At 47.3% G+C, this 26,812-nt stretch overlaps 1 protein-coding gene across 2 annotated transcripts in view; it reads left to right on the plus strand.

Moving 5' to 3' along the window:
- The window catches only part of GGNBP2 (gametogenetin binding protein 2), a 43,549-nt gene that overhangs the window by 9,871 nt on the left and 6,866 nt on the right, over positions 1–26,812 (plus strand). Inside the window, exons 2-10 of one of the 2 annotated variants that reach the window (XM_060259626.1) lie at positions 1,460–1,540; positions 4,061–4,332; positions 5,164–5,262; positions 11,087–11,200; positions 14,250–14,459; positions 19,378–19,552; positions 21,497–21,691; positions 23,889–24,033; positions 26,293–26,418. In XM_060259626.1, coding sequence (XP_060115609.1) covers positions 1,460–1,540; positions 4,061–4,332; positions 5,164–5,262; positions 11,087–11,200; positions 14,250–14,459; positions 19,378–19,552; positions 21,497–21,691; positions 23,889–24,033; positions 26,293–26,418 — 1,417 coding nt within the window. The remainder of the gene's footprint in view (positions 1–1,459; positions 1,541–4,060; positions 4,333–5,163; positions 5,263–11,086; positions 11,201–14,249; positions 14,460–19,377; positions 19,553–21,496; positions 21,692–23,888; positions 24,034–26,292; positions 26,419–26,812) is intronic. The other variant, XM_060259625.1, reaches the window with a different exon arrangement.

A 26,812-nucleotide genomic window follows, 5' to 3' on the forward strand; every position in this document is an offset into this window, starting at 1 on the left:
TCCAAGGAACTTCTTTCGAAATTCTTACTTTGTTGCCTTTCCAACTTAAGTCTTCTCCTTTCATATATATTAGGATAGTATCTCGCACTGTGGTCCTTATAAACTTAATATGAATCGCCCTGGGTTTCCTTGTGTATGAGGAAGCAACTTTCCGAGCCCAATCTATATCTTGTTCAATCTCTTTTGCTGGGGCTTCCATAACTTTGCTCAAGAGTTCACTGACTTCCAATTCCTGAAGTGGCCCTGGCTGGCAGGGGTGACCTGGGGTGGAGGGAGCTGTTCGTGGGGGAAGGAATGGCTCATATGAAGGGTTCAGCACCCCTTTCCACACACCCCTTCCGTGAGTTTCAACCAAGCTCCTTCTAGCTTCTGGGTCTGATGGAGAGAGGCCTATATTTAAAGGCTCATGGCCAGTGTTCCCTCTAAGCTGCAGAGTCTGGTCATCCTTTCTGAGCGAAGACAAAAACGTGTCAACTGGAGGCGAAAAATCTGGGAGCTAGCGCACACTAACTCAGTTTAGAGGGAACACTGGTCGTGGCTGAATTTTAAGAAGTCTGTTGGCGGTGGAAGAGAACGATCAGGCTCTTTAGGACAGGCCGTGTCCACAAGGGAAACTCTGGTTTAAAGGAAGGGGAAGAATATGATGGGGTTCTTCTTTTCATTATTTAGGGAAGGCAAAAACTAAAATTTAAATGCTTAAATGTTTTCGTTCTGGCTTTTTTCTCACCTGGGGGGGGGGGACCAAAGAAGTTCAACACACAACAATACGTATGTACTAAAAAAAAAAATCCTGGCCCAGCATCCCCTCCCCTCCCAGTACACAGTTACTCCAGGGATGTCCTGGGTTGGTGCTTGTTCCGCTGGCATGCCTCCCTCAGGCTGCAAGCCATGAGCGGAGAGCCCTCCTCTGGCCAGGCCCGGGCTGTGTGCCACCTGCAGAAAGGGAAGGGGCGGAGGCCTAGCCCAGATCAGCCGGGGCTCAGAAGGAAGGAGCATTTGAGTTCAAGTTGCAGTAAGTGAGGCCTCAGCTGGGGATAGCAGGAGTTCCTCCCCCCCCCCCCCGTAAGAAAAAAAAGTTTTTACTAGTAAACAAGTTCTTGACTTTTCAAAAAACTGTCACTGAATGTCAAGATTGGGGGATGCTGTGCTTCAGGGAGGTTGTACTACTCCATGACAGCTCAGCTGTGCTGCACTGTATATTCCAGAGCGTCCGCAGAACGCACACAAAGGCTATATCCTGACTGCATCCTTGCTTGTGTGATTCTTTATCCAGTTCTGACTGTTGTAGATCCCAAACTGTTGGATGACAAGTAGTGTGGAGTGGTTTGCGTGCGCTGTGTTGTCAAAGCGTGCTTCTGACCCACCATCAGCGAAGCTCACAGTTCAGATGTGAAAGTTTAATACCCTTCTTTGCGTGCTGTTTTGTTTGAAAAGGTATTACTTTTCTGTTCTCATGCAGATGGTGATGGAGTTTCCTGATAATGTGCTAAATCTTGATGGACATCAGAATAATGGAGCACAATTAAAACAGTTCATTCAGGTGTGTATGCATTTCACGCTCTTTAATACCCTGCCCTTCCAGATACGCTTGCAGAGGCTACCAAAAGAAAATTAAATAGTGAAAGGTGGATAAATACAACCATTTATACGAACCAGAGAGGATTGTGAGGCACTCCAAAGGGATCTGTTGAGGCTGGGTGAGTGGGCGTCAACGTGGCAGATGAGGTTCAGTGTGGCCAAGTGCAAAGTAATGCACATTGGGGCCAAGAATCCCAGCTACAAATATAAGTTGATGGGGTGTGAACTGGCAGAGACTGACCAAGAGAGAGATCTTGGGGTCGCTGTAGATAACTCACTGAAAATGTCAAGACAGTGTGCAATTGCAATAAAAAAGGCCAACGCCATGCTGGGAATTATTAGGAAGGGAATTAAAAAAACAAATCAGCCAGTATCATAATGTCCCTGTATAAATCAATGGTGCGGTCTCATTTGGAATACTGTGTACAATTCTGATCACCGCACCTCAAAAAGGATATTATAGCATTAGAAAAAGTGCAGAAAAGGGCAACTAGAATGATTAAAGGGTTGGAACACTTTCCCTATGAAGAAAGGTTAAAACGCTTGGGGCTCTTTAGCTTGGTGGGGTGACATGATAGAGGTTTACAAAATTATGCATGTGATGGAGAAAGTAGAGAAAGAAGTCCTTTTCTCCCTTTCTCACAATACAAGAACTCGTGGGCATTCGATGAAATTGCTGAGCAGTCAGGTTAAAACGGATAAAAGGAAGTACTTCTTCACCCAAAGGGTGATTAACATGTGGAATTCGCTGCCACAGGAGGTGGTGGTGGCTACAAGCATAGCCAGCTTCAAGAGGGGGGTTAGATAAAAATATGGAGCAGAGGTCCATCAGTAACTATTAGCCACAGTGTGTGTGTTTGTGTGTGTATATGTGTGTGTGTGTGTGTGTATGTAATTTTTTTGGCCACTGTGACACAGAGTGTTGGACTGGATGGGCCATTGGCCCGATCCTACATGGCTTCTCTTATGTTCTTATGATTCAGTGAAATGCAGCAGTCACAGAGTCCCAAGACGTGTAGCATAAACCCATCAAGTGTGTAAACATGGCTGTAGAAGGATCAGAAGGTAAAAAAATAAGCCAGGATCAATAGACAGTAAATGGCAAGAAGTGTATTTTTGTTTTAAAGCCAAAGGCGACTTCTTGTTTTAGACAGCTGCTACCGAAGAACAACTGGGATAAAATATTCTTCACTTTGATTATTGGACCTAATAAGTGCCCTGTCCAATCAGAACAAAAGGGCCACCCAGTGGGGCACTCCGTTTTCTGCCCATGCTGACCAATTTGCTCTGTTAGTTCTGCAACTTTTAAAACCAAAGCACGTATAAAACCGCCTTCCAGGGTGATGTACCTAAAAAAACCCTCAACGAGAAAATTAGGTTAAAAACCACAAAAAGCAAAACCTATCAACTAAAAATGCATCATCAAAAACCCTTGAAATCTTATCTGTCAGTTAAAAGAAGGGTCTTTGAGATGGGGGAGTGTTACAGTTCTTAAAAATGGCCGCGGAGGGTGCACTAGCGGTAGTCCATTCTGCAGATGCAGAGGCTGTTGCAGGAGAACCTTGAAGAGCATCACCACCATCTCTGCATCCACATCAGAATGGGCAGTAAGGAGGGCATAACAGAAACTGTGTAGTGGGAGAGAAGATCCTCTAGATGCGGGGGTGGGGGGGGGGGGAATCCGAGGCCATGAAGGACTTCTTAGATCACAGGCAGCACCTTAAATGGAGCTGGGGAACAAACGAGAAGCCAGCACACACATTCAGATTGGCCAGCTCCAGTTGAAAGCCAGACTGCAGCATTTGAGACCGCTTGAAGCTCTTGAGTTTTCTTTAAGGGAAGCCCCCGTGTAGAGCACATTGCAGCAACGAAGCCTTTACAGAAGCTGGGCTTTGTGTGCCTGTTTGGCCAAATGCAGCCCGCAAAGTTGGAGCAGGTGATGACGACAGCCAGGGTATTTTAAAGGCCACAACCTTCATCTATTGTTCGTTTGTAGCACCTAACGGGCCGAGACCATGCCTCCCTCCAGAAATGGGCTGCATTTTTCTACTGTGGCTGGCTTGCGGCAGCTTGCTCCATTGATTTGCCCATCCTTTCAACAAAAAGCCCCCACAATAAGCTTGTGGGAAAACAACAACCTTTAACGTGTGGCAGTGGGTTCCATAAGTTAGCAAACGCTGCAAGCCGAGGGGGTGAGCGTCAGGGCTCAACCATTCGAAACCCAGTCCCTCTGTTTGTGGAGTTTCCTTTCCTTTGGACCTTTTCTCGGCCCCTAACAGCACACCTCTAGCGTTGTGGTCCAAGGAAGGGCCTTGGACACCAGTGAAGGGCGTGAAGGGCACCAGTTAAGGAACCCTGGTAGCAGCTTTCTGTTTGGAGCGTTTGCTTCCGTTTTTAAGTGTTACTCCCTGGGTTGTGCGTCTGGGCCTTCTGTTTTTGGAGACCACTTGAGCTGATTTCCCCCCCCCCTTTCCCCCTCCAGCGGCACAGCATGCTGAAGCAGCACAGCCTGCTCAAACAGCAGGACATGAACCTTGCCATGATGGTGACGTCGCGTGAAGTCTTGAGTGCACTTTCTCAGCTTGTCCCATGTGTTGGCTGTCGCCGTAGCGTGGAGCGCCTCTTCTCCCAGCTGGTGGAGTCGGGGAATCCAGCCCTCGAGCCCCTCACGGTTGGGCCGAAGGGAGTCCTTTCCGTCACTCGCAGCTGCATGATGGACGCAAAGAAGCTTTATACGCTTTTCTATGTGCACGGGTAAGCTTGGCGGAGCAGGGCCCCTGCAAGCATGGCGCTGGGGTAGGGTGGGAAAGCAGAGGGGCCTGTGCCTTACCTGGCGTCCAGAACTGCCAGACTCCTTGCCTGATCTGTCACTCGCCAGTCTGGATGCTTTACCCTGCCAAGGGGCTTGATCCCATTTCTGGGAACGTCAAAAAAGGCAGGAGACTCCCCGAGTTCCAGTCGTGCCATCGTGCATTGCTGGTAAGCTCTGCTCATCTGAGTGAGTGGCCAGTTTCTGCATGCTGGCAAGGGTTTTTGAGAAAAGCAGAGGGAGGGGGTGAGTGGAGCTATGCCCTTCTCGTATAGGTCCCGAGTGTGATCTCTCACAGGGGGAAATGTAGAGTTCACCCTTGTTGAAATCAGACACGAGCACAGCTGACCTCACTTGCCCTATCCTGATGTGACACGGGTCATCTCCTCTGCTGGGGAGGAAGTTAGCTTGCCTCCTTTCCTGTCCCTCGTGGTCAATCCTGAGGATTTATCCTTGGCATTTGCATTGAAGGCAATTCTCATGGGGGTAGGCTGAAACTTTACTTGAAGTAACCTGCCAAAATGTATGTGTAGAGTAGAGTTCGCTATGTTGGCCTCGCAGAGACATTCTCTAATGATTCTACAGGTGTCTTTTCTGTAAGGAGAATTTGGATAATTGAAGGCATTGTGGGGGAGGAGGGGTAAGGAAGAGCTCACAGAAGTGGGCAGTGCATATCAGCTCCCGGTCGATGTCTCCTGTTGCCACACAACCTTACTGAAAGAAGCCCGTCGAGCAGTAACTTGAACCAGCTTCTGTCGTGCTTTTCTTCTTTAAAGGTCCAAATTAAACGAAATGATAGATGCAATTCCGAAAAGCAAGAAGAACAAGAGATGTCAGTTGCACTCCCTTGACACACACAAACCCAAACCTTTGGGGTAAGTTTGCTGAGTTTGTTTTTATCTGCTTCAGATCATGATTGTGAGCAGAAGGGCCACAGGCCTCTCTTGACCCAGTGTCATTTTCCTGTCCTGAAACAGCCCTGGGGGGAGGGGCTACTCTTTGCCTTGGGGTACCTGTAAATTTCCCAAGGTTGGTTTTTTTTTAAGCTGGTTCTGTTTTCAGGAGTTGCTGCCTCGCACTGTTTGTTGCACTGTAATGCTGAGCAAAGAAGTTTGCCCTTCAATTGATTCAATCATGGTGACCCTGATTTTTGGCATTCCTACATTTCATTGGTAGTGATGCCCCTGATCCACAGGGTTGGCTTCCTTCGGAGCCCTTTGAGCTGCACTCAGATTCAAAACCTGGCCTTGGCTAGTCATGTTGGGTTTAGGGGTGTGCAGTTGGATATTGTTGACCTGATCAGAATCTGGAATCCTCCTTTTGGGGAGGCAGGAGCAGATGGGACGTGGGGAGCACTCCCCAACTGGTTCGTGGTGCAGCTGCCCTTAAAGGGCCATAACTGGGGAGGCCAGGCATACCCCCATGGAAAACAATGTCCCTTTAAAGCACAACTGCATGGAGATCCTATCCTTTCCTTCCTTTCCCCTATTTTAATTCTGTGTCTAATTATTATGGTCTTTGTTAAACATTGGGAGTATTGTTCAGATATTTATGAAATAAAACTCCCAGTATTTTAACTGAAATGATAATTGTAGCCTTTGTTGATACAGAGTTAAAACAATAATTTTGTTAGTCCCCACTCCTGTTTGGGCCTACTCTGGAGTCAAGCAGGCCTTGGAGGCCACTCGAGTTCCTCTTAATATATCAGTATTACCAGGGTGCTTTTTTTGTAGCAGGAATTTCTTTGCATATTAGGCCACCCCCCCCCCCCCGATGTAGCCAATCCTCCAGGAGCTTACAGGGGGCCCTGGAATAATAGCCCTGCATGCTCTTGGAGGATTGGCTACATCAGGGGGCGTGGTCCAATCTGCAAAGGAGTTCCTGCAGCAACAAAAAAGCCCATAGTATTACTATATTAATGTAATAGTGAGCATTTATTTGAATGCTTAGTTCTAGCATTGATGGAGCCCATGTTGGGGGAGACCTTATGCTACTTGCATTTGTAGCTGTTGGGCTGGTATTTCCTGTGAGGTTTCAGTTCCGTGACCTTTAGGGCTCCTTGCTGGCTTGCGAAGGAAGAAGCGACATGTGGGAATATTGTTCTTTGTTGGCACATGCTGCCTTCTGTTCTGCCTGTTGCACGGTCTGCCTGTAACCTGGCCTGCATGCGGCCAGATATCTTAAGCTGTAGACCAGACTTCTTTCCCCTTCCCGGTTTTGAGCCTTTCAAAATATCATTTCCATCTCCAGGCAGGCGGATGAGGTCATGAGAACTTGAGAGTGACCGTCCCAGAGGTGTGATAATGCACCCTTGCATCTTCCAGCAATTTGGGAGTTCCTGCAGGGTGTTTTGGATTAAGCTTAGCTCTGGGGGTTTTCTGATAGCGTATCTGCTCACTAGCATGTCATAGGAGGGCATGGGAGGAAGAAACTTCATTGAATGACCTTGGCTAGTCCAGCCCCAGCTTGCCTAGTATACAGAACTTGCCAACTCACACAAAGCCTCCTGCTACTTGTGTCGTCTGCTCACGGAGCCACAAGGACCACTTATTTCCCCCTTACAGCCGGGAGGAATGAAACCTCTGGGAGTGAATGTCAAATCCAGTCTAAAGGATGTCTTGAGCTGACTGTGACCTGGGTTGGGCCATGCAGTTGAGCTAGGAGTCGGTCACTTTGATAACAAGAGTTGGTGGGTATGGCCATTTCCTGCAGTTCTCCTCCTGGCTTCCAGAAAAGAAAATGGCTACACTTCTCCTTTCCCTGCGCAATCGACGGAAACCTAGTCTAGCTCTCAGCACAGGCCACAGCCCTCCTCTTAGCCCCCCTTGAGCTTTTCACAAGCATGTAAGGAGCAAATCGCTCAATGGTGTGGCGTAGAAGGTATTCTGGTTTCTGTAAGAGCTGGGGCAAGCCGAAGTCCAAGGAAATGCGAGGCAACAAGAGCGTCCTCCCTCCAAAAAAGGCACTCAGAAGCTGCTAATTGTAACAGCCAAAAGTGCAACATTGCATTATAACTGGAAAAACAGATACACAAATGTTATTCCATAATATGCCCAACAGTCATAATGCAAAAACATTCACACATTACGAGCTGTGCATAGCCACTGCTGTCAAGGACCCCATTCCCAGGGGGGCATTTAGGATGCACAGAAGCCCATCTACGTAGACACTGCTACTCAAGTCAACCAAAGGTAAGGGGGAGGGGGTTTCTTGTTGCCTCCAGTTCTTGGTCCAGCTGGCTCGCCCCTTTTCTCCTCCCCCCCTCCCCCCCACCTCTGTGTTCAATTGTATTGAAAGTTCAAGGCAAGCGCTGCACGTGTGTTATAGCCGTTAAATTCTTGTTCTTAACGCTGTGCTCCAGTGAAGGGAACGGTAGCGCCCCGAGTGCAGAGAAGTTAGGTGCAGATAAGAGGAATAGTGAAGACGACAGGAAGGAGAGCAGGTGTAGGATCATTTTCTGCTATGGACCCTTCCAGGGAACAGCCAGGTAAACGGAATTGCATCTCTTTGGGGTGTCATGTGGGGCCTTCTCATACTGCCAGGCCTTGTAATATTTTCTGACAAGCAGGTGATTATAGAACCATGGCGTTGGAAGGGACCTCCAGGGTCATCTAGTCCAACACCCCCCCTCCCCGGGCACAGTGCAGGGATTTCACACATACATCCCCAGTTGACCCCTGCGCAACTTGACTGTCTCCTGCTTCTTTCTCCTGGCCGCTATTGCTGCTGCGTCACTAAGCCCCTCTGAGGAGAAAAGAAAAAGAGCACACACGTGCACCAGAGAAAAGCTCCCCCTGCTCTCTCCTGCTTCCTTCACTGGGGCTCCTCTTCTCAAAGCCTCTCTTCCCTCCTTTGGGGAGGAAGTGAGGGGGAAGAAAAAAGAGAGTGCGCATCCGTTCACCGGAGAAAAACTCCCTCTGCTCTCTCCTGCTTCCTTCACTGGGGCTCCTCTTCTCAAAGCCACTCTTCCCTCCTTTTGGGAGGAAGTGAGGGGGAAGAAAAAAGAGAGTACGTGTCCATGCACTGGAGAAAAGCTCCCTCTGCTCTCCCCTGTTTCCTTCACTGGGGCTGCTGCTGCCTTGTCAAACCTATCTTCGCTCATTTGGGGTGGGGTGGGGGAAGGAAAGAGAGAGCGCATGCAAGAAAAGGGAGTCCCATGCAGTGTTCCCTCTAAGCTGAGTTAGCATGAGCTAGCTCACAGTTTTTCAGCCGCCAGCTCACACATTTTTGTCTTAGCTCAGGAAGGATGACCCCAGAGCGCACTAATTCATGCAGTACTTTAATATCAGTAGCTCACAACTTCAATGCCAGTAGCCCAAAGTAGAATTTTTGCTCACAAGACTCTGTAGCTTAGAGGGAACATTGGAAGGCACCTTTAAGATCAACAAGGTTTTGTTCCAGGTATAACATTTCCTGTGCATGCACACTTCTTGCAGGGTGGGAGATTCTTCTGACAAGCTGTGCTCTGATGTTTACTTTGAGATCTGATCTCTCTCTCACACATTAAAAAAGGGGGGGGGGCAGGAAAGAGATGCATCTGGAATAAGGGGAATTATTTTGGCTTATTCTGAAAAGTTTTTTAAAAATTAGATTTCTGTGTGCCTATCAGGGATTTTATTTTCTTTCAAAAAGACCCTGATTAGGAATTACATTTGGATTGGATTCCACGGATTAATGACCGGAAGTAGATGGCTAAGTATTTAATAACACATTCGTGGTTCCATCTATCCAACATGTGGTCTCCCTCTCTCCCCTGCACCTCACTGGCTGCCTTTCTTCACATTAGCCCATCCCCCTTTGCTTTTTAAGCTCTATTGTCATCACTAGCGGTGAGTAGATTTTGTCCAGTCTGAAAGCAACACACTATTTCATTTGGAAAGAACCCCCCCCCCCTTCCAGTTCCAATAGAAGAAAAAAGTAATAAAAGAAACCTAACAGCACAGCTTGCAGTCTTTATTAGCGGAAGGGAGCAAGAGTTCAGTAGCACCTTAATGACTAACAAAATTTGTGGCAGGGCAGGGGCTGTCAATTTTCAGTTTCAATTTTTATTACAGTCAATTGACCAGCAAGCATGAGCTCTCATGAGTCACTGCTCGCTTCTTCAGATGTGAATCCATCTGTCTTTATAGCTTGGAAAGTGATGTGATTTCAGATGCCAAATGACAGTAGCAGCCGTTGGTAATGCGAGAAGAAATCTAGGTCTCAGTTCAGTCCAGGAGGATGCGCTGAGCTTCGTTATGTTGCAATTCGGCAGTCTCTCTAATCTCCCTTTGGAATTGCTTTGTAAGTGAACTGCTACTCTTAGGTCAGCAGCTGAATGTCCTGGGAGGTTGAAATGTCTCCCCATTGGTTTTTGAAGGTTGTGGTTTCTTATGGCCGAAGAAAGAAGATGATGATATTGGATTTATATCCCGCCCTATACTCTGAATCTCAGAGCGGTCACAATCTCCTTTACCTCCCCCCCCCACCACCACAACAGACATCCTGAGAGGTGGGTGGGACTGAGAGAGCTCTTACAGCAGCTGCCCTTTCAAGGAAAGCTTCCTACAAAAGCTATGGCTGACCCAAGGCCATTCCAGCAGCTGTAAGTGGAGGAGTGGGGAATCAAACCCAGATAAAAGTCTCCGCGCCCTTAACCACTACACCAGACTGGCTCTCCTTGCAGACTACAAAATTTGTGGCAGGGTATGAGATTTCATGAGCCACTGTTCACCTCTTCAGAATTACGTTCATTTATTCTTTGCATCCTCCTGGACCAAACTGAGACCTAGGTTTCTTATCTCATTACCAATGATGATATCTCCCTGTCTACTATCCTCTGCATGTCACACATAATCCAGTCATGTCTGCTATTGCCATATGGCATCTGAAATCATCTTTACAGAAAGTTTATATCTTTGCTACCTCGTGTTACATTTTATGGCCCAACAGTGACATTTATGGTACCTTGTAAGAAATGAGTTCAACACTTCTGGTTTAGACCATCTTTCAAAATCATTTTGTATTTTTGACCAGACTGTCATGTAATTATCCTTGAACAATGTATCATTTTGTCCTGTAAGATATATTCCTAAATATTTGATTGGGTTTTCTGTTATATCACATCCTGAAATCTTTTTGATCTTTTCCTCATTTTGGTTTGTCCAAAATTTTAAAATGATTTTAGTTGTTTTCCTGTTGATTTTATAACCAGAAAAGGTTCCAACTTTCTGATTTGTTCCATTACCTGCTGCAGCGGTAATTGGGGTTTTTAGGACCACGTCATCAGCATAGCTCTTTAGTTTAACATACTCCTCTTAATCTACTTTTGAGCCCTTCAAGCTTAGGATCTTGTCTTCTCTTAGAAGCAAAGATTTCCATCACAAGAATAAAAAGTGGAGACAAGGGAGCATCCTTGATGGGTTCCTTTTTCTATTTTAAATCCATGTTTTAAGACCCCGTAGATTATGAACTTTGCATGTTGGTTGGTATAAATGCTCTGTTACCCAGTTCAGAAATCTAGAACCGTGTTTAAAGTATTGCAGTGTTTTTGTAAGAACAACCAAGGCACTTTATTGAAAGCTTTTTTTAGCATCTAGGAACAAGAAAGCTGCTTGATTCACCTGTATTTTTTTACAAATTCTGTGGCATCAGGAACTAAGTGATGTTTCATGTGCTCTGTCTTTCTGTCTCCGCACCCCCCCCCCCTTTCCTCCATAGGGGTTGCTGGATGGATGTGTGGGAGCTCATGTCCCAGGAGTGCAGGGACGAAGTAGTTTTAATTGATTCTAGCTGTCTTTTAGAAACCTTGGAAACGTATCTCCGGAAACACAGGTGAGCAAACGGGCACCTCTTTCCCCTTTGTGGCTTTCTCTGCTGCTTGAGGCTCTCTGTTTGGGAAGTAATTCTGGATGGGTAGCTTTGTTAGCTTATTGCAGGAAAAAAAAATGCAACTCTAGTGATGACATCATTTCAAGCTGAATTTAATGTCATTATTAGATTTATATCCTGCCCTATCCTGCAAGTGAACATAAGAACATAAGAGAAGCCATGTTGGATTAGGCCAATGGCCCATCCAGTCCAACACTCTGTGTCACACAGTGGCCAAAAAATGTTTATATTTGTGTGTGTGTATATATATACACACACACACACACACACACACACTGTGGCTAATAGCCACTGATGGACCTCTGCTCCATATTTTTATCTAAACCCCTCTTGAAGGTGGCCATGCTTGTGGCTGCCACCACCTCCTGTGGCAGTGAATTCCACATGTTAATCACCCTTTGGGTGAAGAAGTACTTCCTTTTATCTGTTTTAACCTGTCTGCTCAGCAATTTCATCGAATGCCCACAAGTTCTTGTATTGTGAGAAAGGGAGAAAAGTACCTCTTTCTCTACTTTCTCCATTCCATGCATTATCTTGTAAACCTCTATCATGTCACCCTGCAGTCGATGTTTCTCCAAGCTAAAGAGTCCCAAGCGTTTCAACCTTTCTTCATAGGGAAAGTGTTCCAGCCCTTTAATCATTCTAGTTGCCCTTTTCTGGACTTTCTCCAATGCTATAATATCCTTTTTGAGGTGCGGCGACCAGAACTGCACACAGTACTCCAAATGAGACCGCACCATCGATTTATACAGGGGCATTATGATACTGGCTGATTTGTTTTCAATTCCCTTCCTAATAATTCCCAGCATGGCGTTGGCCTTTTTTATTGCAAACGCACACTGTCTTGACATTTTCAGTGAGTTATCTACCACAACCCCAAGATCTCTCTCTTGGTCAGTGGTCTCAGGGCGGCTTACAACAATAAAACGACAGAGTTTAAAATAATATAAAAACAGGCATTACAAAACAGGAGCAGCACAGTAAACAATCTTACAGACATAGGCAGTAAACAACACGCGGCTGATGGCTAACAGCATAGCATAACACCATAATGGTGAAATTCTGGGGGAAGTGATGACTTTTAAGGGCACCCACTGTCTTAATTAAAATCCTGACGCAAGAGCTCCGTCTTACAGGCCCTACGAAACCTTGATAAGTCCCGCAGGGCCCGGATCTCCAGTGGGATCTCATTCCACCAGGTAGGGGCCCGAACTGAAAAGGCCCTGGCCCTCGAAGCCAGCCAGGCATCCTCAGGACCAGGGACTATGAGGAGATGTTGAGCAGCAGACCTTAGAGCCCGGTGGGGGGGGCGGGTCATATGGGAAGAATTATTTTATAATTTTAATGTTTTTTAATTGTTCTATTGTTTTACATGTGCCACTTCGAGGATCCTGATTGGGTGGGAAGGTGGCAAAAAAAATGCTTTAAATAAATCTGGGGGGGGGAGGGATTCTCTGACATCAGGTATGTGCCCTAAAAGAGCCAGTGTACCTCTGAACTCACAAAGCTGCCTTAAACTGATTCAGATCCTCAGTCCATCAAAGTCAGTGTTGTCTACTCAGGCCGGCACTGGCTCTCCAGGGTCTCGGGCTTTCCTATCGCCTGTGACTGGTCATTTTAGCTGGAGATGGTGGGATTGAACAGGGGAGCTTCTGCGTGCAAAGTAGATGCTCTGCCACTAAGCCACAGCCCCTCCTCTGCTGTATATCTCCATTCATGGAAGCAGAGCTATTCAAAGGAGGACTTTGGAAACGGCTTGGGCCAGCGTCTGAAGCAGTTTGAGTCCACGTAGCTGTAGTTGCTGCAACAGTGTGTGAAGGGGGCTGATGGGAACCCCTTGGCAGGGTGGTAGCAGAGCATTTGGAATGCTGCTTTGGTGGACCGTGTGCTCTGCAATCAGAGGAGCTGTTTTGCTTGTGTTAGTTAAGTTTAGTTTATTTGTAATTTGTATCCAGCCCTTCCCACCAGGTGGCTCAGGGTGGCTTACAGAATATAAAATCTAACATTAGAATATAAAAATTTAAACATTTCACACAGTTTACATAGTTAAAAATTTAAACATTTCACACAGTTTACATAGTTAAAACATTAAAAACATACAACAATCTTATAAAAACTACACTCAGTTTCAAGTTTCAAGTGCCGGTTAGTTGTAAGCCAGCCGGAAGAGGAGTGTCTTACAGGCCCTGTGGAATTGAGCGAGATCCCGCAGGGCCCTTACCTCTTCCGGCAGCTGGTTCCACCAGGAAGGGGCCATTACGGAGAAGGCCCTATCCCTAGTAGATTTCAAACAGGCTTCCTTTGGCCCGGGGACAACAAGGAGATTTTGAGTTCCTGATCTCAGTACTCTCTGGGGAACATGTGGGGAGAGACGGTCCCTCAGGTAGGCAGGTCCTAGGCCTGTTACTGGGCTGTGTGTCTGTGTCTGGCTGAACTGGAGTGTTCTGTCCCAGGACGATGCTGTGGTAATTGGGAGTGCACTAAGAGGGGGTCAGGCTTTCAGTTTAGACGTTCCCTGAGCTTGGGCTGGGTTCTTTACCTCACTCCATAAACTGTTGCTGAAAGTCCCGCACCCTGACGAGCACAAGTGAAACTTGTGTTTAGTTGCCACTTAAGTGCTTCATTATGAGTAAACTCACACATTGTGCTGTTCCATTTAGAGCTAATGCAGGCTTGGGAATTGCACTCTTTGTAAGTCTCGTGTGCGTCTCCAGCCTGCGGTTTCTGTTTTTAAAAGGCAGATTCTAAACAGGAAAAGCGAGTTAATTGAGTTAAGGCTTTCCCTTTTTAAAACAACATTTTAACACATTTGATGAGTTGTAAATGGTACTTCAGTGCCATAGTTTCCTGTCTAGGAGACTTCTGGAAGTTCCAGGGCCGTTGTGGGGTCTCCCTCTGTTTTTACCTCCATGCCAGAAGTCAGCACATCTTCTGTGCTCCCAACCGCAGCCTTACCCAATTTCTATTCTTTCGGCCGCTTTTTAAAAAACAGGTTTTGCACCGACTGCAAAAACAAAGTGCTGCGAGCGTACACCATTCTGATAGGCGAGCTGGACTGCAGCAAAGAGAAGGGCTACTGCGCCGCGCTGTACGAAGGGCTGCGCTGCTGTCCCCACGAGCGTCACATCCACGTGTGCTGCGAGACGGACTTCATTGCGCACCTCCTTGGCCGAGCTGAACCCGAGTTCGCAGGAGGGTATGAGTATGTAATTTGCTAGAGTGGGCTATCTAGCGCTTTGCTTTCTTTCTCAAATTACCGAATGTATATTTCAACTGCAATGTATATACATGTGTGCATCTTTCCTAACCTTGCAGCTGCATTATAAAACCCCTGCCCCTGGGTTGGGGATGGACACGCCTTGGTTACAGATGTGCATCTGAGTCATCCACATTTCATGGCCTGAATTGTGTTTGTGGCTTGCAAGTAATACTGGAGGAATTTTGTTTAAGGAGGGTTGCATAGAGACTAGCGGAATGGAGAGCCATTGTGAAGTAGTGCTTAGAGCAGGGGTGTCGAACTCATTTGTTAAGAGGGACGGATTTGACATAAATGAGACCTTGTCGGGCCAGGCCATAAGTGTACCTATTTAAAACTAGGTAGCAGAGATATAAACTTCATAAAGGACGCTGACAAACACAACTAAAGTTTTTTTTTTAAATTAAAACATGCTTAAAACCAGATTCCAGGATCCTTTATTGGCATAACACATGCTTAAAACATTGGCACTCCGTCTTAAAAGGCACTGGGCAAAGGAAGCTCCGGCTCTTTCCTTCCAGGAGGGGGAGGAGCCTCAGCCAATAGATGGAAGAGAGGCTTGGCTGAGCGGCTGTGAGGTGCGATTGAGAGCCCGGCAAAGCAATCTCTGCCTCCCCCTCCCTTCCTCCCCAAGGGAGGAGCCTCAGCCAATGGAGAAAATAGAGGTTTTGCTCTGTAACTCCTGTGTGATTGAGCAAGTCTTACAAAGCAAGCTATTACACAGAAGGAAGCAAGAGAAAGGGAGAAGGAAGTAGATGACAGCCAGTTGCTTGGGGGCCTGATAGGAGTCCTCTGGGGACCTGCATTTTTGACACTCTGTTTAGGAGTTGGGGGTGCCTGGACCCAGGTATGAATCTGTTCTTCTGTGAAGCTCGCTGGCTGGCCTTGAGGTAGTCATAGGCTTTTGGCCCGATCTGTCTCATGGGGATCTTGTGCAGATCAAATCCATGTCTTCCTTATCCCCTTGAAAGAAGGGCAGAATAAAAATGGATGGAGAGGTGCACTGATAGGCTAGCAGACCATACTGGGTATAAACACAATCTTGAATAGAATTCCCCTGTTCAGCCCTCCTACATAACTTCTGGAAGCTGAACTTTCTGCTATCTCAAAAAAGGGTCTCTGTAATGAGACCCCGTTGTAAGTTTTTTAGAGTCCTAGGAGCAAGGGGCGTCCCCCTTCAGAACTCCTCCAGTGGCCTGTAAATTTAGGAGGAGGTATTTGTGAGTTTCCTGCATTGTGCAGGGGGTTGACTAGATGACCTTGGAGGTCCCTTCCAACTCTATGATTCTATGCCATGAAACCAGTATTCTGGCCTGAACCAACTTGCCTTTATTTCAGCAGCCTGCTTACGTTGATTTCTTCACTGGAGTAGATACCTGGGTGTTTCCTCCCCTATTTCAAGAAGATGAGTCCAATTGTGGCAAATTATCTAATTTGCACCCAGTCTTGTCATCCATACAACTCAGCTGTGGAAGAGTTTTTCTCTGTAGTTTGCACGGCTGCAGAATTTCCAACGATTCGGTCCTTGAGAGAGATTTATTTCTTGCAGCACAATGAAGCATTAGGAGTCTGGCATCAGATCTTTTGCCAGCAGACCAGAGAAATTCTTTGACTTAATGATTTTATTTAAAATAAAGCGTTACTTTGTATTAGGCAAGAACTTGGTAAGTATGAGCAGAAGTTAATTAATTCTGCAAATACCAAAAGCACCACCACAGCCACATTCAATAAAAATCAAGTCCCCTAATGTAGCTCAAACTTAGCTGTATAAGATGAAGGCAGATAAAGTACCAAGCTGACTGGCAGAATGCTTTGTCAAATGCTGAAACCCACAGTGGCTCACCTAGACAAGATCTTCTCTGACCAAAGTCCCAAGCAGAAGGTTTAATTAGCCCCTTGCATGATACTTTTTGTAAAGAAGGTGACAGGAACAGAAATCTTTCTGACTCTAACATGTGATTGTCCTCTGAATAAAGCAATCGGTCCCTAAAGAGGCTATGAAGATAAGCAATAGATGGACTAAGCTACTTGGTAACTCCCATTAAATTCTTAAAGCAAGGCTGTATGGCTAAAATTGGCCCTAGTTCTCATAGATTTATTTTTATTTATTTTATTTTATTTGATTTTGTTCATGCCCTTCCCATAGAACAGGCTCAAGGCAGGTTACATCATAAAAACAATGAACAATAAAAGGACAATTTAAAATATATAAAAACTAAAATTACAGAGTAACAATAGGTACTAAAATGGCCTATTGTTCAGGTCCAGCAAGTCATATAGCACTGGGATGGAATGAAGGTGGGAGACCGGTAACAAGTGACGCCCACTGCGTCAGCTGAAAGCCTGGTGAAAGAGCTCTGTTTTACAGGCCCTGCAGAAGTGAAGCAGATCCCGCAGGGCCCAGATATCCAGGGGGAGCTCATTCCACCAGGCAGGGGCCAGGGCCGAAAAGACCCTGGCCCTTGTCAAGGCCAGATGGATGTCTCTGGGACCGGGTGTCACCATTATTATTTCTTTGGAACCAAGTTTAGAGGTAGGCCTGTACTTTTCCTGACCAGCTGTTGAACCTTTCAGAGGTGACATAGACTAACACACATTAAAATCATGAATATGTGACACAGTTGCAGGCATTATTTCCTCTGGCTCTGCATTTCAGTCTTTCCCCTCCTATTTTCTTCTATGGTTGCTTGTGACCGGGGTGAACAGGAAGGTATAAGAATATTTTGCACAGGTTTTTTTTGGGGGGGGGGGGATGCCTGTGTCCTAGCAAGAGTAGCTTTCTTGCAAATTCAGACTTGCATGCACCCCCTCCATGGTAATTCCAAAAAAAGAATTGTAAGGTGGCCTTGCATTTTTATCTGCAAAGAAATGCCCAAACACTTAACGTGTTGTTTGGGCGCTCAGATTTGAAAAATCAAAACTCTTTGGAAGTTTGTGTAAAACCTAAGTTTGCCAAAAGCCGTGGGAAGGCATGGGGGCAGTTTGCTTTGGTGATGGCGTAACGGTTGTGGTTTGAAGGACCTCTAGCCTAAACGCAGCACGGCCTCTGTGCTGTCACTGGCAGTGCTTTGCAGATGTGCTCCTGGGCCCTGTCTCTTCTTGCTTGTCAAATGCATGGCTTCAGTGTGGGACTTAAAATACTCAAACTGCAGTCTTTTGTGTGTAGCTGTTACGGTGAGATGAAAGGCTACAGCACGTGGTCCCTATCCGCAGTTTCTCGCTTCCCCTCTGTGGCATTATTCAGCCGCCAAGAGTTCTCTGTGCTTCAAAATCAGTTTGCCCTGGAGTGCAGGGAAAGGCGAGCCTGCTGTGGAAGAAATGTTGACTCCCCTCAGCCATGTGATATTAGTTATGTGGATTTCTGGATCCTGGCCTATGTTAAAGAAAAGCGGGGAGGGGGGCACGTGTAGCGTGCCAGTTTTCGTTAGAATCGTGAGAAAACCATCTTCTCTTAATTTGCAAACAATGCTCGTGGTCCTAGAGGAGAACTTGAAAATGTAGTGGTGAATATTTTTTAGAGCTAGAAACAAACTTTAGAATGCCTCACGTTTCTTAACTCTTTGGGTGCTGTCATCACAATAAACTCTGCTTTAAAAGCCATTATATGATCCCCCCCCAAAAAAAAATATCTATCTGACATACCAGCCTTTGTTGGTCGGCAGCTAAGCGAGATTTCAAGTTAGAGCTTAGCCTGGTGTGACCACCCCATCCACTTCTCTCCCTCAGAGGCTTTCCCTCCGTTTTCCTTTCCTCTCCATTTTGTCCCCACAACTCTGTGAGGAAGGTTAGATGGAGAAATTGTCCACTTCTCTCCCTCAGAGGCAAGACTTTCCCTCCGTTTCCCTTTCCCTTTACTGACTAAGCTGCCTGAATAATATGTCCTCTTTTTTCCCACCCGGCCACAGTATGATATTTTGGCTGTTGGGTCACTCCAGTAACCTGAGGGAAAGATCAGGAGCCCGCTTTAACTTAAACCACTTAAATAGCACTCGAAGCGTTTGAAATTCAAAAATAACCAAACTGTTTTATTCAACATAGAGGGGAAAGGTCAGGTGAAATCAGGTGCTGAAGTTTCTAAAAACCAGTACATGAACAGACGTTAGTTTCTATGTTTCAGGTTAACAAGAGTTTCTTAAGCTTTTCACAGTGTGTTAAAGCTTTATGTAGAGAGGCTTTTGTTCCAGTGTTTTCCCCAAACGCTCCAGTACACTTTCCTTGAGTATTCTCTGCCTCTTTTGGTTTCCAGAAGGCTGGTGCGCTCTTTCTGGTACCCAAACCCCTGTCCCTCAAAGCCCTCAGTGTCTTTGAAGAATCAACCCTTCACAGTCTTTCAGCTGTTCTTACAGTACTTCTGCGCTTCTTAAAAAGTGAAATCTCTCACACCTGGTTACCATAATTTGTATTAATGTGCCTCCTTGTGACATCTGAACGCACAAGCCACAGTTAAGTAGCATCTATCTGCCCAGTGGCTTGGCTGTGAGCGGGGACAGGAGACAGGGAACCCAGGGCTGGCACCCAGGCTAGCAGTCCCTGCTTCCACCTGGTATACTCACCAGAGTTTGTTGCATTGTCACAAAGATGAGGACCCCCCCCCACCCAAAGGATTAACAAGGGTGAGTTCTTTCCCCCACCCCACCCCCAATTTTAATGGTGAGATTTCTCCCAGACCACACTATGCAAATGAGAGTAGCATCATGGCTCAACAGCAGTGGAGCTTGAGGGGTGGCCCCCTTCCAAGCTGGGCCAGGCCCTCCTCTGGCTTCCAAAGCAGGCTTGAGATGTGGAAGGACAGCCTGCCCCGAGGCGGACCATCCACCATCTCCTTTGCCCCTCGCAACCACCAGCCATGGCTTTGTCTGTCTAGGCGAAGGGAGAGGCATGCCAAGACCATCGACATCGCCCAAGAAGAGGTCCTCACCTGCCTGGGCATCCACCTGTACGAAAGGCTGCACCGCATCTGGCAGAAGCTCCGGGCGGAGGAGCAGACGTGGCAGATGCTCTTCTACCTTGGCGTCGATGCGTTACGGAAAAGCTTTGAGGTAAGGAAAACACGAGTCTGCATTTGACGCTCACTGCTGCTGCTGCAAGAGTAGGGCTGATCACAAAATCCTAAACGGGTAGATTGCTCAGTGGAGTCCCAGTCTCCTCTCACCTCCCCATCCTGCTGTTTTTCAGATCAGGGGCAGCCTGCAATGGGGGCTTGCTTCGGAGTGTCTCCCTAATTTTTGCAATTAGTGGTTATGAAGACTGTGAATACTGGGGAATTGCCCCCCAAGTCTTATGGATGTGCATGAGTGTTGGGGAACTCGGGGAAGCACACCCATGTACTGCAATGAAGGAAGTAAAAGAAGCAGGGGGGAAAACTACTTTGAAAATTAATCTTTAAATGCTTGCGGGGGGGAAGGACTTAAAGCGTTTTTATGTGTGAGGGGCTTACAGGTGTTTTTATTTTTTCCCCTATTACAGTGCATTGGATGCAATTTTCCTGGAATTCCTGATTCTCAGTGTAACAAGAGAATTTGAAAAAGGGAGAAAAATTCACATGAAATGGGAAGGAGAACCATGTTTTAATGGCATACAGGCAGAATCTGGGGCTCAAAGCTGGAGAAACCACTGGGGAGCACAGTGCAGGGGCTGGAGGTGGGAGGAGTCTTGGTTGGGTCACTCCTTGTGCTGAGTGCCCTTTTGTCCACAAACTGTCAGCAACAGGAAATGAAGGGGAGTTTAATGAGGGTTATGAAGCATGTCTGGCTTCTAAATTCATTTTCCTGTAATAAACAGATGCTTCTTGGGCTGCGGTACAATTTATGCCAGTCGTTGGAAGCAGCTTTCTTTCTTTCTTTCTTTCTTTCTTTCTTTCTTTCTTTCTTTCTTTCTTTCTTTCTTTCTTTCTTTCTTTCTTTCTTTCTTTCTTTCTTTCTTTCTTTCTTTCTTTCTTTCTTTCTTTCTTTCTTTCTTTCTTTCTTCCTTCCTTCCTTCCTTCCTTCCTTCCTTCCTTCCTTCCTTCCTTCCTTCCTTCCTTCCTTCCTTCCTTCCTTCCTTCCTTCCTTCCTTCCTTCCTTCCTTCCTTCCTTCCTTCCTTCCTTCCTTCCTTCCTTCCTTCCTTCCTTCCTTCCTTCCTTCCTTCCTTCCTTCCTTCCTTCCTTCCTTCCTTCCTTCCTTCCTTCCTTCCTTTCAATTTATACCCTGCCCTCTCTGCTGAGGCAGGCTCGGAGTGGCTTACAGGAGCCAAACTGGCATAGTTCACCATAAAACAGTAAAAACATCATAGAGTATTATTTGTGCAATGGCGAGACTGAGCAATCCATATACGGATACGAGATCCAGCCCATACTAGATGGAAAGCTGAAGGCCAGGCTTCTCGGCTCATGGTGCAGCAAACGCAGGTGGCTTGTTGGATTGGCAGGTGACGCTTAGTCAAAGGCCTGGTGGAAGAGCTGCATCTAGCGAGCCCTGCGGGATTGTTGTGGAAGATCCCACAGGTTTTCAGGGAGTTTGCCAAGGGGATGAGAGCTTGGCCTGAGAGTATTGTACTGAGATTAAACTTTTCTTTTAAAAAGGGGGGAGGGGAGACAAACTTCTGCATGCTTCAAAACATCTTGCAAATCATGCCACTGCAAGGCTGTCTTGGAATTTGGTCTCAAGCTTTGCACTTTGAGAATCTGTTTTCATGCTGCTTAAGAACTGCATCCAAAGTACCATGTTTTTTTTTAGTCTGGTGTGTTAGGGCAGCAGAATCTGCCACATCCCAGAAATATTCAAGGAAACCCTGGGGCATTCTGTGAAAACTGCAGCCCTAGTGGTAGCGGAGTGCAAACTTTCAGAATGTAACTGAAGCAGAAATCCATGTGCAAGCCAGGAGAGACTGGCATGTTGGGAGGAGGATGCAGCTCTGTCACTCATCCAACTTTGTGGGGTAAAGCCACGAAAGTGCGGGATCTTTATCGTAAGACCTGACTCAGTGGGGTGTTTCACCCTTGCAGATGGCTGTGGAGGAAGTGCAGGGCATCAGCCGGCTGGAGCAGCTCTTTGAAGAGTTCTCCGAAGAGGAGAGAGTGCGGGAGCTCAAGCAGGAGAAGAAGCGCCAGAAGCGCAAGAACCGAAGGAAAAACAAGTGTGCCTGTGAGATCCCAGCTCCTTTGCAAGCCCCGGAGGAGAAGGACATCAGCCAGGAGAAGGTAGCCCCCTCCCCCTTTCTTGGCTTTGGGGTTTAGTCATCTTTGCATAGGGATGTCATACTAAAGGTGGCAGTCAGTGCCGGCCCTAGGGTGCATGGTGCCCCAGGCAGGCTCCCTGCCCGACGCCCCTCCAGTCCTCCCTCCGCATTGCCACGCTCCGTCACTCGCCCGCCCCCCTCTGGCGGTGAGCTTCAGGGGGTGGAGCATGGTAGAAGGGAAGGGAGGTGGCTGGCAGTGGCGCGAGCTTGGGAGGTGGGAAGCAGGTGGAGCACGGTGGAAGGGAAGGAAGGGGGCTGGCGGTGGCTGGAAGCAGCGGCGGGGGGGAGGCAAACTAGGTGGTTGTCTTGGGCACCGGGAGGGGGAAGGGAAGCCCAATTTGGTACGCCCCTTCCTGGTGCCCTAGGCAACTGCCTAGTTTGCCTAGTGGGCGAGCCGGCCCTGGTGTCAGTTTCTCCAAGGCTCTGAAATAATTGGTAATGGGTTGTTGTCTTCTGAGTATCGGAAGAGTGAAGTCCGAACAGGCAGATTGAGCTTGAATGTGATGCCTACTTAGTTGCCAACAGATGTATCTTTCATGGACTTGTCTACTCCTTTGTAAAAAGCCACCTGAGCTAGTGACGGTCTCTGCATTTGCTTATGGAATTCACTGCCTGACATAAATGCCACCAGTTGACGGTCTTCAGGAATTCTTGCTCTTGAGCTCAGTGGCTCCCCCTAGGGGGTTCTGTCTGTTAGATGCCTCCCTGACTTGACCTTCTGTTTGCGGCCTAAGGACAGTTTTATTGTTCGTGACTTGGGGCGGCTCATAGAGGTGCACCTTACAAGCGACCTTCTCCAGCAGCTCCTGTTTGTTTGAGCTTTTGAGCCAAATGGGTTACCAACCATCAGGGGAGAAGTGTGGTCGTTGAAAGACTGTGGAGAAAGATGCCTCTTCAGAAATGAGATGTGGTGGAGTCAAACCATCTGGGCAAGATGGGAGCCCCTACACAGAAGCTGAGACCTGCTGCGTGAGAGAGATGCGACTGGCCAATGGGGCACTATAGCAACAAGGAGTTAGTATTCTTTAGCTGAATCAGGGAATCATGCTAGGTTGTCAGCTGCGGGGACTGGTGTGTCGTGGTTAGACTGTCGGCCTGCCTTGAAGAGACTGGGCTTCAGATACCCCATATCATGAAGTTCACTGGATGACCTTTGTCTTAGAATAAGAGTGTGTGTTTGTGCGTGAAGTAGAGAATGGGAGGAGCCTGAGCTCCAGGGAGAATGCAGGCAGCATAGAAATGCCACCTGTCACTTGGTTCTTGTCAGGAGGGGGGCAACTGCTGACTGGATCTGAGTTGGCTTGAGAGCTTGCGTCAAAAGCGGCTGCCTTCTTAGGGTAGATTTGCCACTTAGAGTGGAAACTGCCAAGAAGGTCCCCTGTGCATGCACTGTTGAAATGTTGGGGAGTTGTGGGGCTGTACAATGTAAGGTAGGAGCCCCCCCCCCCCTTTGGGCAATTGCAGGCTTTTTGTTTTTTGCAGAGTGCCACCACAGCTTGACAGGCTCCCAAGGCAGGCATCCTCTTTTGCTGGTGCATTTCTGAGACCCCAAGGTGAGGCTTCCTGAGTTCTCCTACAGCTCCTCCTGCAAGAAGTGGACGAAAGCCAGGATGGGGTTTTTGCTTTGGGACAAAGATGCTTTGGAGAATAAGGCAATGGGCGACTTGAAACGCATCATATTTACTGTGTGCCCAGGGGAACCCTGTTGGGGATCACAAATCATTGTGCTGTTTCTGCCTGTGCCTTTAACATATACGGGCTAAATGAAACGGGGGAGTTAGAGATGTATGGCTTTCCAGTGCCAAAGCCTATCGGCTTAGGAAGCATCCTTTACAATTTGGAAGCCCCATTTATCAAACTGATGTTTCATCAGCAGCAGGGGTGGAATTCTAGCAGGAGCTCCTTTGCATATTAGGCCACACCCCCCTGATGTAGCCAATCCTCCAAGAGCTTACAAGGCTCTTTTCTGTAAGCTCTTGGAGGATTGGCCACACCTGGGGTGTGTGGCCTAATACTCCTGCTAGAATTCCACCCCTGATCATCAGTCAGGGAATCCTTTGAGCAACATTTTAATCTGACCCCCTAAGTTAAGAAGCTTGCATGTTGTGCCCTCTCTTTGGCTCCCCCTTGACTCTACTCTCTTGCTTCTCTCCTTGCAGGAGAACTTTTTGGAAAGCAGCTGCAAAGCCTGTGGCAGCACCGAAAACAGCAGCAGCTGCGTCGAAGTCCTAGTCCCCAGCGAAAGTACTTCCTGCACCTGCCCGACTGGCGGCACTTTGCTGGGTTTGCCGAAAATAAAGAAAGGTATGTTTCAGATGGGAGAAAGAAAGCTAAGAAATGTTTTTAATAATACCGGATTAGAAGCAGTGGGATTCCCTGCCACAGGTGGTGGTGGCGGCTGAAAGCGTAGGCAGCTTCAAGAGGGGATTGGATAAGCATCTGGAGCAGAGGTCCGTCAGTGGCTATTAGCCACAGCATATTGTTGGAACTCTCTATCTGGGGCAGTGGTGCTCTGTATTCTTGGTGCTTGGGGAGGGGAGCACAGTGGGAGGGCTTCTAGTGTCCTGGCCCTACTGGTGGACCTCCTGATGGCACCTGGATTTTTTTGGGCCACTGTGTAACACAGAGTGTTGGACTGGATGGGCCATTGGCCTGATCCAGCATGGCTTCTCTGATGTTCTTAGCCCTGGCTGGCACAGACTGGGGAGCAGGCGGTTTCTGACTGTGGGCAAGTGTGACTGGGGGGATGGAGGTGCATTCCACATGCTCTTGGGTACTCTTTTTTTTCCTTTTCCAAATATATTTTTTTATTTTTAACAAGCAGTGTAAGTATTACTATAACAGTTGCAGTATTCATTCAAAATTACAATAAACTAAACAATTTAAAGCAATTGCAATATTTCCATTCACTGTTTCTCTTTAAGACAATATTAAGCTTCTACAAGTGTCTATAGGCAATATCAATGAATGTAGAGTTTTCATATATTAAAAATAATATAATTCAGTATAATTAAAAAAAACATTATATTAACTTGGTTGTGATTATAATCTCGTTGAGATAAGGGCATGTTGCCCTCCAATACCATATTGTCTAGGGCTTCTTGGCCAGTTTGGTTAAGTGTGCGGACTCTTATCTGGGAGAACCAGATTTGATTCCCCACTCCTCCACTTGCACCTGCTAGCATGGCCTTGGGTCAGCCATAGCTCTGGCAGAGGTTGTCCTTGAAAGGGCAGCTGCTGTGAGAGCCCTCTCAGCCCCACCCACCTCACAGGGTGTCTGTTGTGGGGGAGGAAGGTAAAGGAGATTGTGAGCTGCTCTGAGACTCTTCGGAGTGGAGGGCGGGATAGAAATCCAATATCTTCATCTACCTCACAGGGTGTCTATTGTGGGGGAAGGAGGGAAAGGAGATTGTGAGCCCCTCTGAGACTCTTCGGAGTGGAGGGCGGGATAGAAATCCAATATCTTCATCTACCTCACAGGGTGTCTGTTGTGGGGGAGGAAGGTAAAGGAGATTGTGAGCCGCTCTGAGACTCTTCGGAGTGGAGGGCAGGATATAAATCCAATATCTTCATCTACCTCACAGGGTGTCTATTGTGGGGGAAGAAGGGAAAGGAGATTGTGAGCCCCTCTGAGACTCTTCGGAGTGGAGGGCGGGATATAAATCCAATATCTTCATCTACCTCACAGGGTGTCTGTTGTGGGGGAGGAAGGTAAAGGAGATTGTGAGCCGCTCTGAGACTCTTCGGAGTGGAGGGCGGGATAGAAATCCAATATCTTCATCTACCTCACAGGGTGTCTGTTGTGGGGGAGGAAGGTAAAGGAGATTGTGAGCCGCTCTGAGACTCTTCGGAGTGGAGGGCAGGATATAAATCCAATATCTTCATCTACCTCACAGGGTGTCTATTGTGGGGGAAGAAGGGAAAGGAGATTGTGAGCCCCTCTGAGACTCTTCGGAGTGGAGGGCGGGATATAAATCCAATATCTTCTTCTTCTAACTACAATATAAACAAATAATTTAAAAATAATTAAGCGTAACAAAAATACAGTATTGTCTACCTCTTGGGTACTCGTAAAGCTATCACAGGTTTATCCAGCCCATTTTCATCCCTTCTCCCCCCCTCCCCACTTAAATGCTGCTTAGCATTTTATTTTCCTTAGAGAAGCAATGAGCATATTTGGGCTATTTGATTAAACAGAGGGGGTGTAGCCTTATTTGGTAAATTAAGATAAAAAAAATCCTGTCTACCCTGGGACGTGTCCCCTCCTCCCTGTTCTCTACAGTGGTTGGCCCTTTCAGTGCCTTCAGCATGCAGTTGGCCACTTGGCTATTAAGAAGGGCCCTGCAGTTGTCCCCTGGAGCGCTGGTAGTCGTAAAATGGATGGGTGTATTTTTTTTGTCTGTCCTTGAAAACGGCTGTTCGAAGGGAGATGGTATTTAAAGTTGTCTTGGGCCATTCCTCCTCTGTCTTTGGAGCACAGAGCCCCGCCCCCCCCCCCCCCCCCGTGGCCTTGTGCCGCTTGGATAGGTTAACAGGGTTCTCTCTCTTCCCCACCCCCTCCAGGATTATCTGCACACTGTAACGGCAGTGACTGCGGCTACTCGTCCAGCATGGAGGGCAGCGAAACAGGATCTCGAGAAGGTTCGGATGTCGCTTGCACAGAGGGCATTTGCAACCATGATGAAAACGGTAGGCCTGGCGTGGAGGGGCATGTTTTAGGGCGCAGAGGAGCACAAGTGCTCACCATGGCCGTCTCTTGGAAGCTGTTCTTGCTTTTCTACTTCCCAGGCCAAGAAGCCTTCTCCCATCTGCGCATTTCTTACCCCAGCCCCTGCTGCTTCACTACTTAACCTTGCTTCCCAGGACCCTTTCTTCTCCACTCCCCTGTTCTCTGTGTCAAACACGTCTGCCCTCTGAGTCTGCCCTTTACCGGGGAAGAGGGAACTGAATAACAGGGTGCACCATGTGTGATCTTAACATTTGTCATCTGTCCCCGTTTAGCTGCTGCTTCCCTTTGTTCCCACATCTTTTCCCTGTTCTCAAGAATCTTCCTTTTCTCCTCTTTCCCCTGATATCGTCTTGA

The sequence above is a fragment of the Heteronotia binoei genome, chromosome 18 (assembly GCF_032191835.1).
Source record: "Heteronotia binoei isolate CCM8104 ecotype False Entrance Well chromosome 18, APGP_CSIRO_Hbin_v1, whole genome shotgun sequence".
Classification (NCBI taxonomy): Eukaryota; Metazoa; Chordata; class Lepidosauria; order Squamata; family Gekkonidae; genus Heteronotia; species Heteronotia binoei.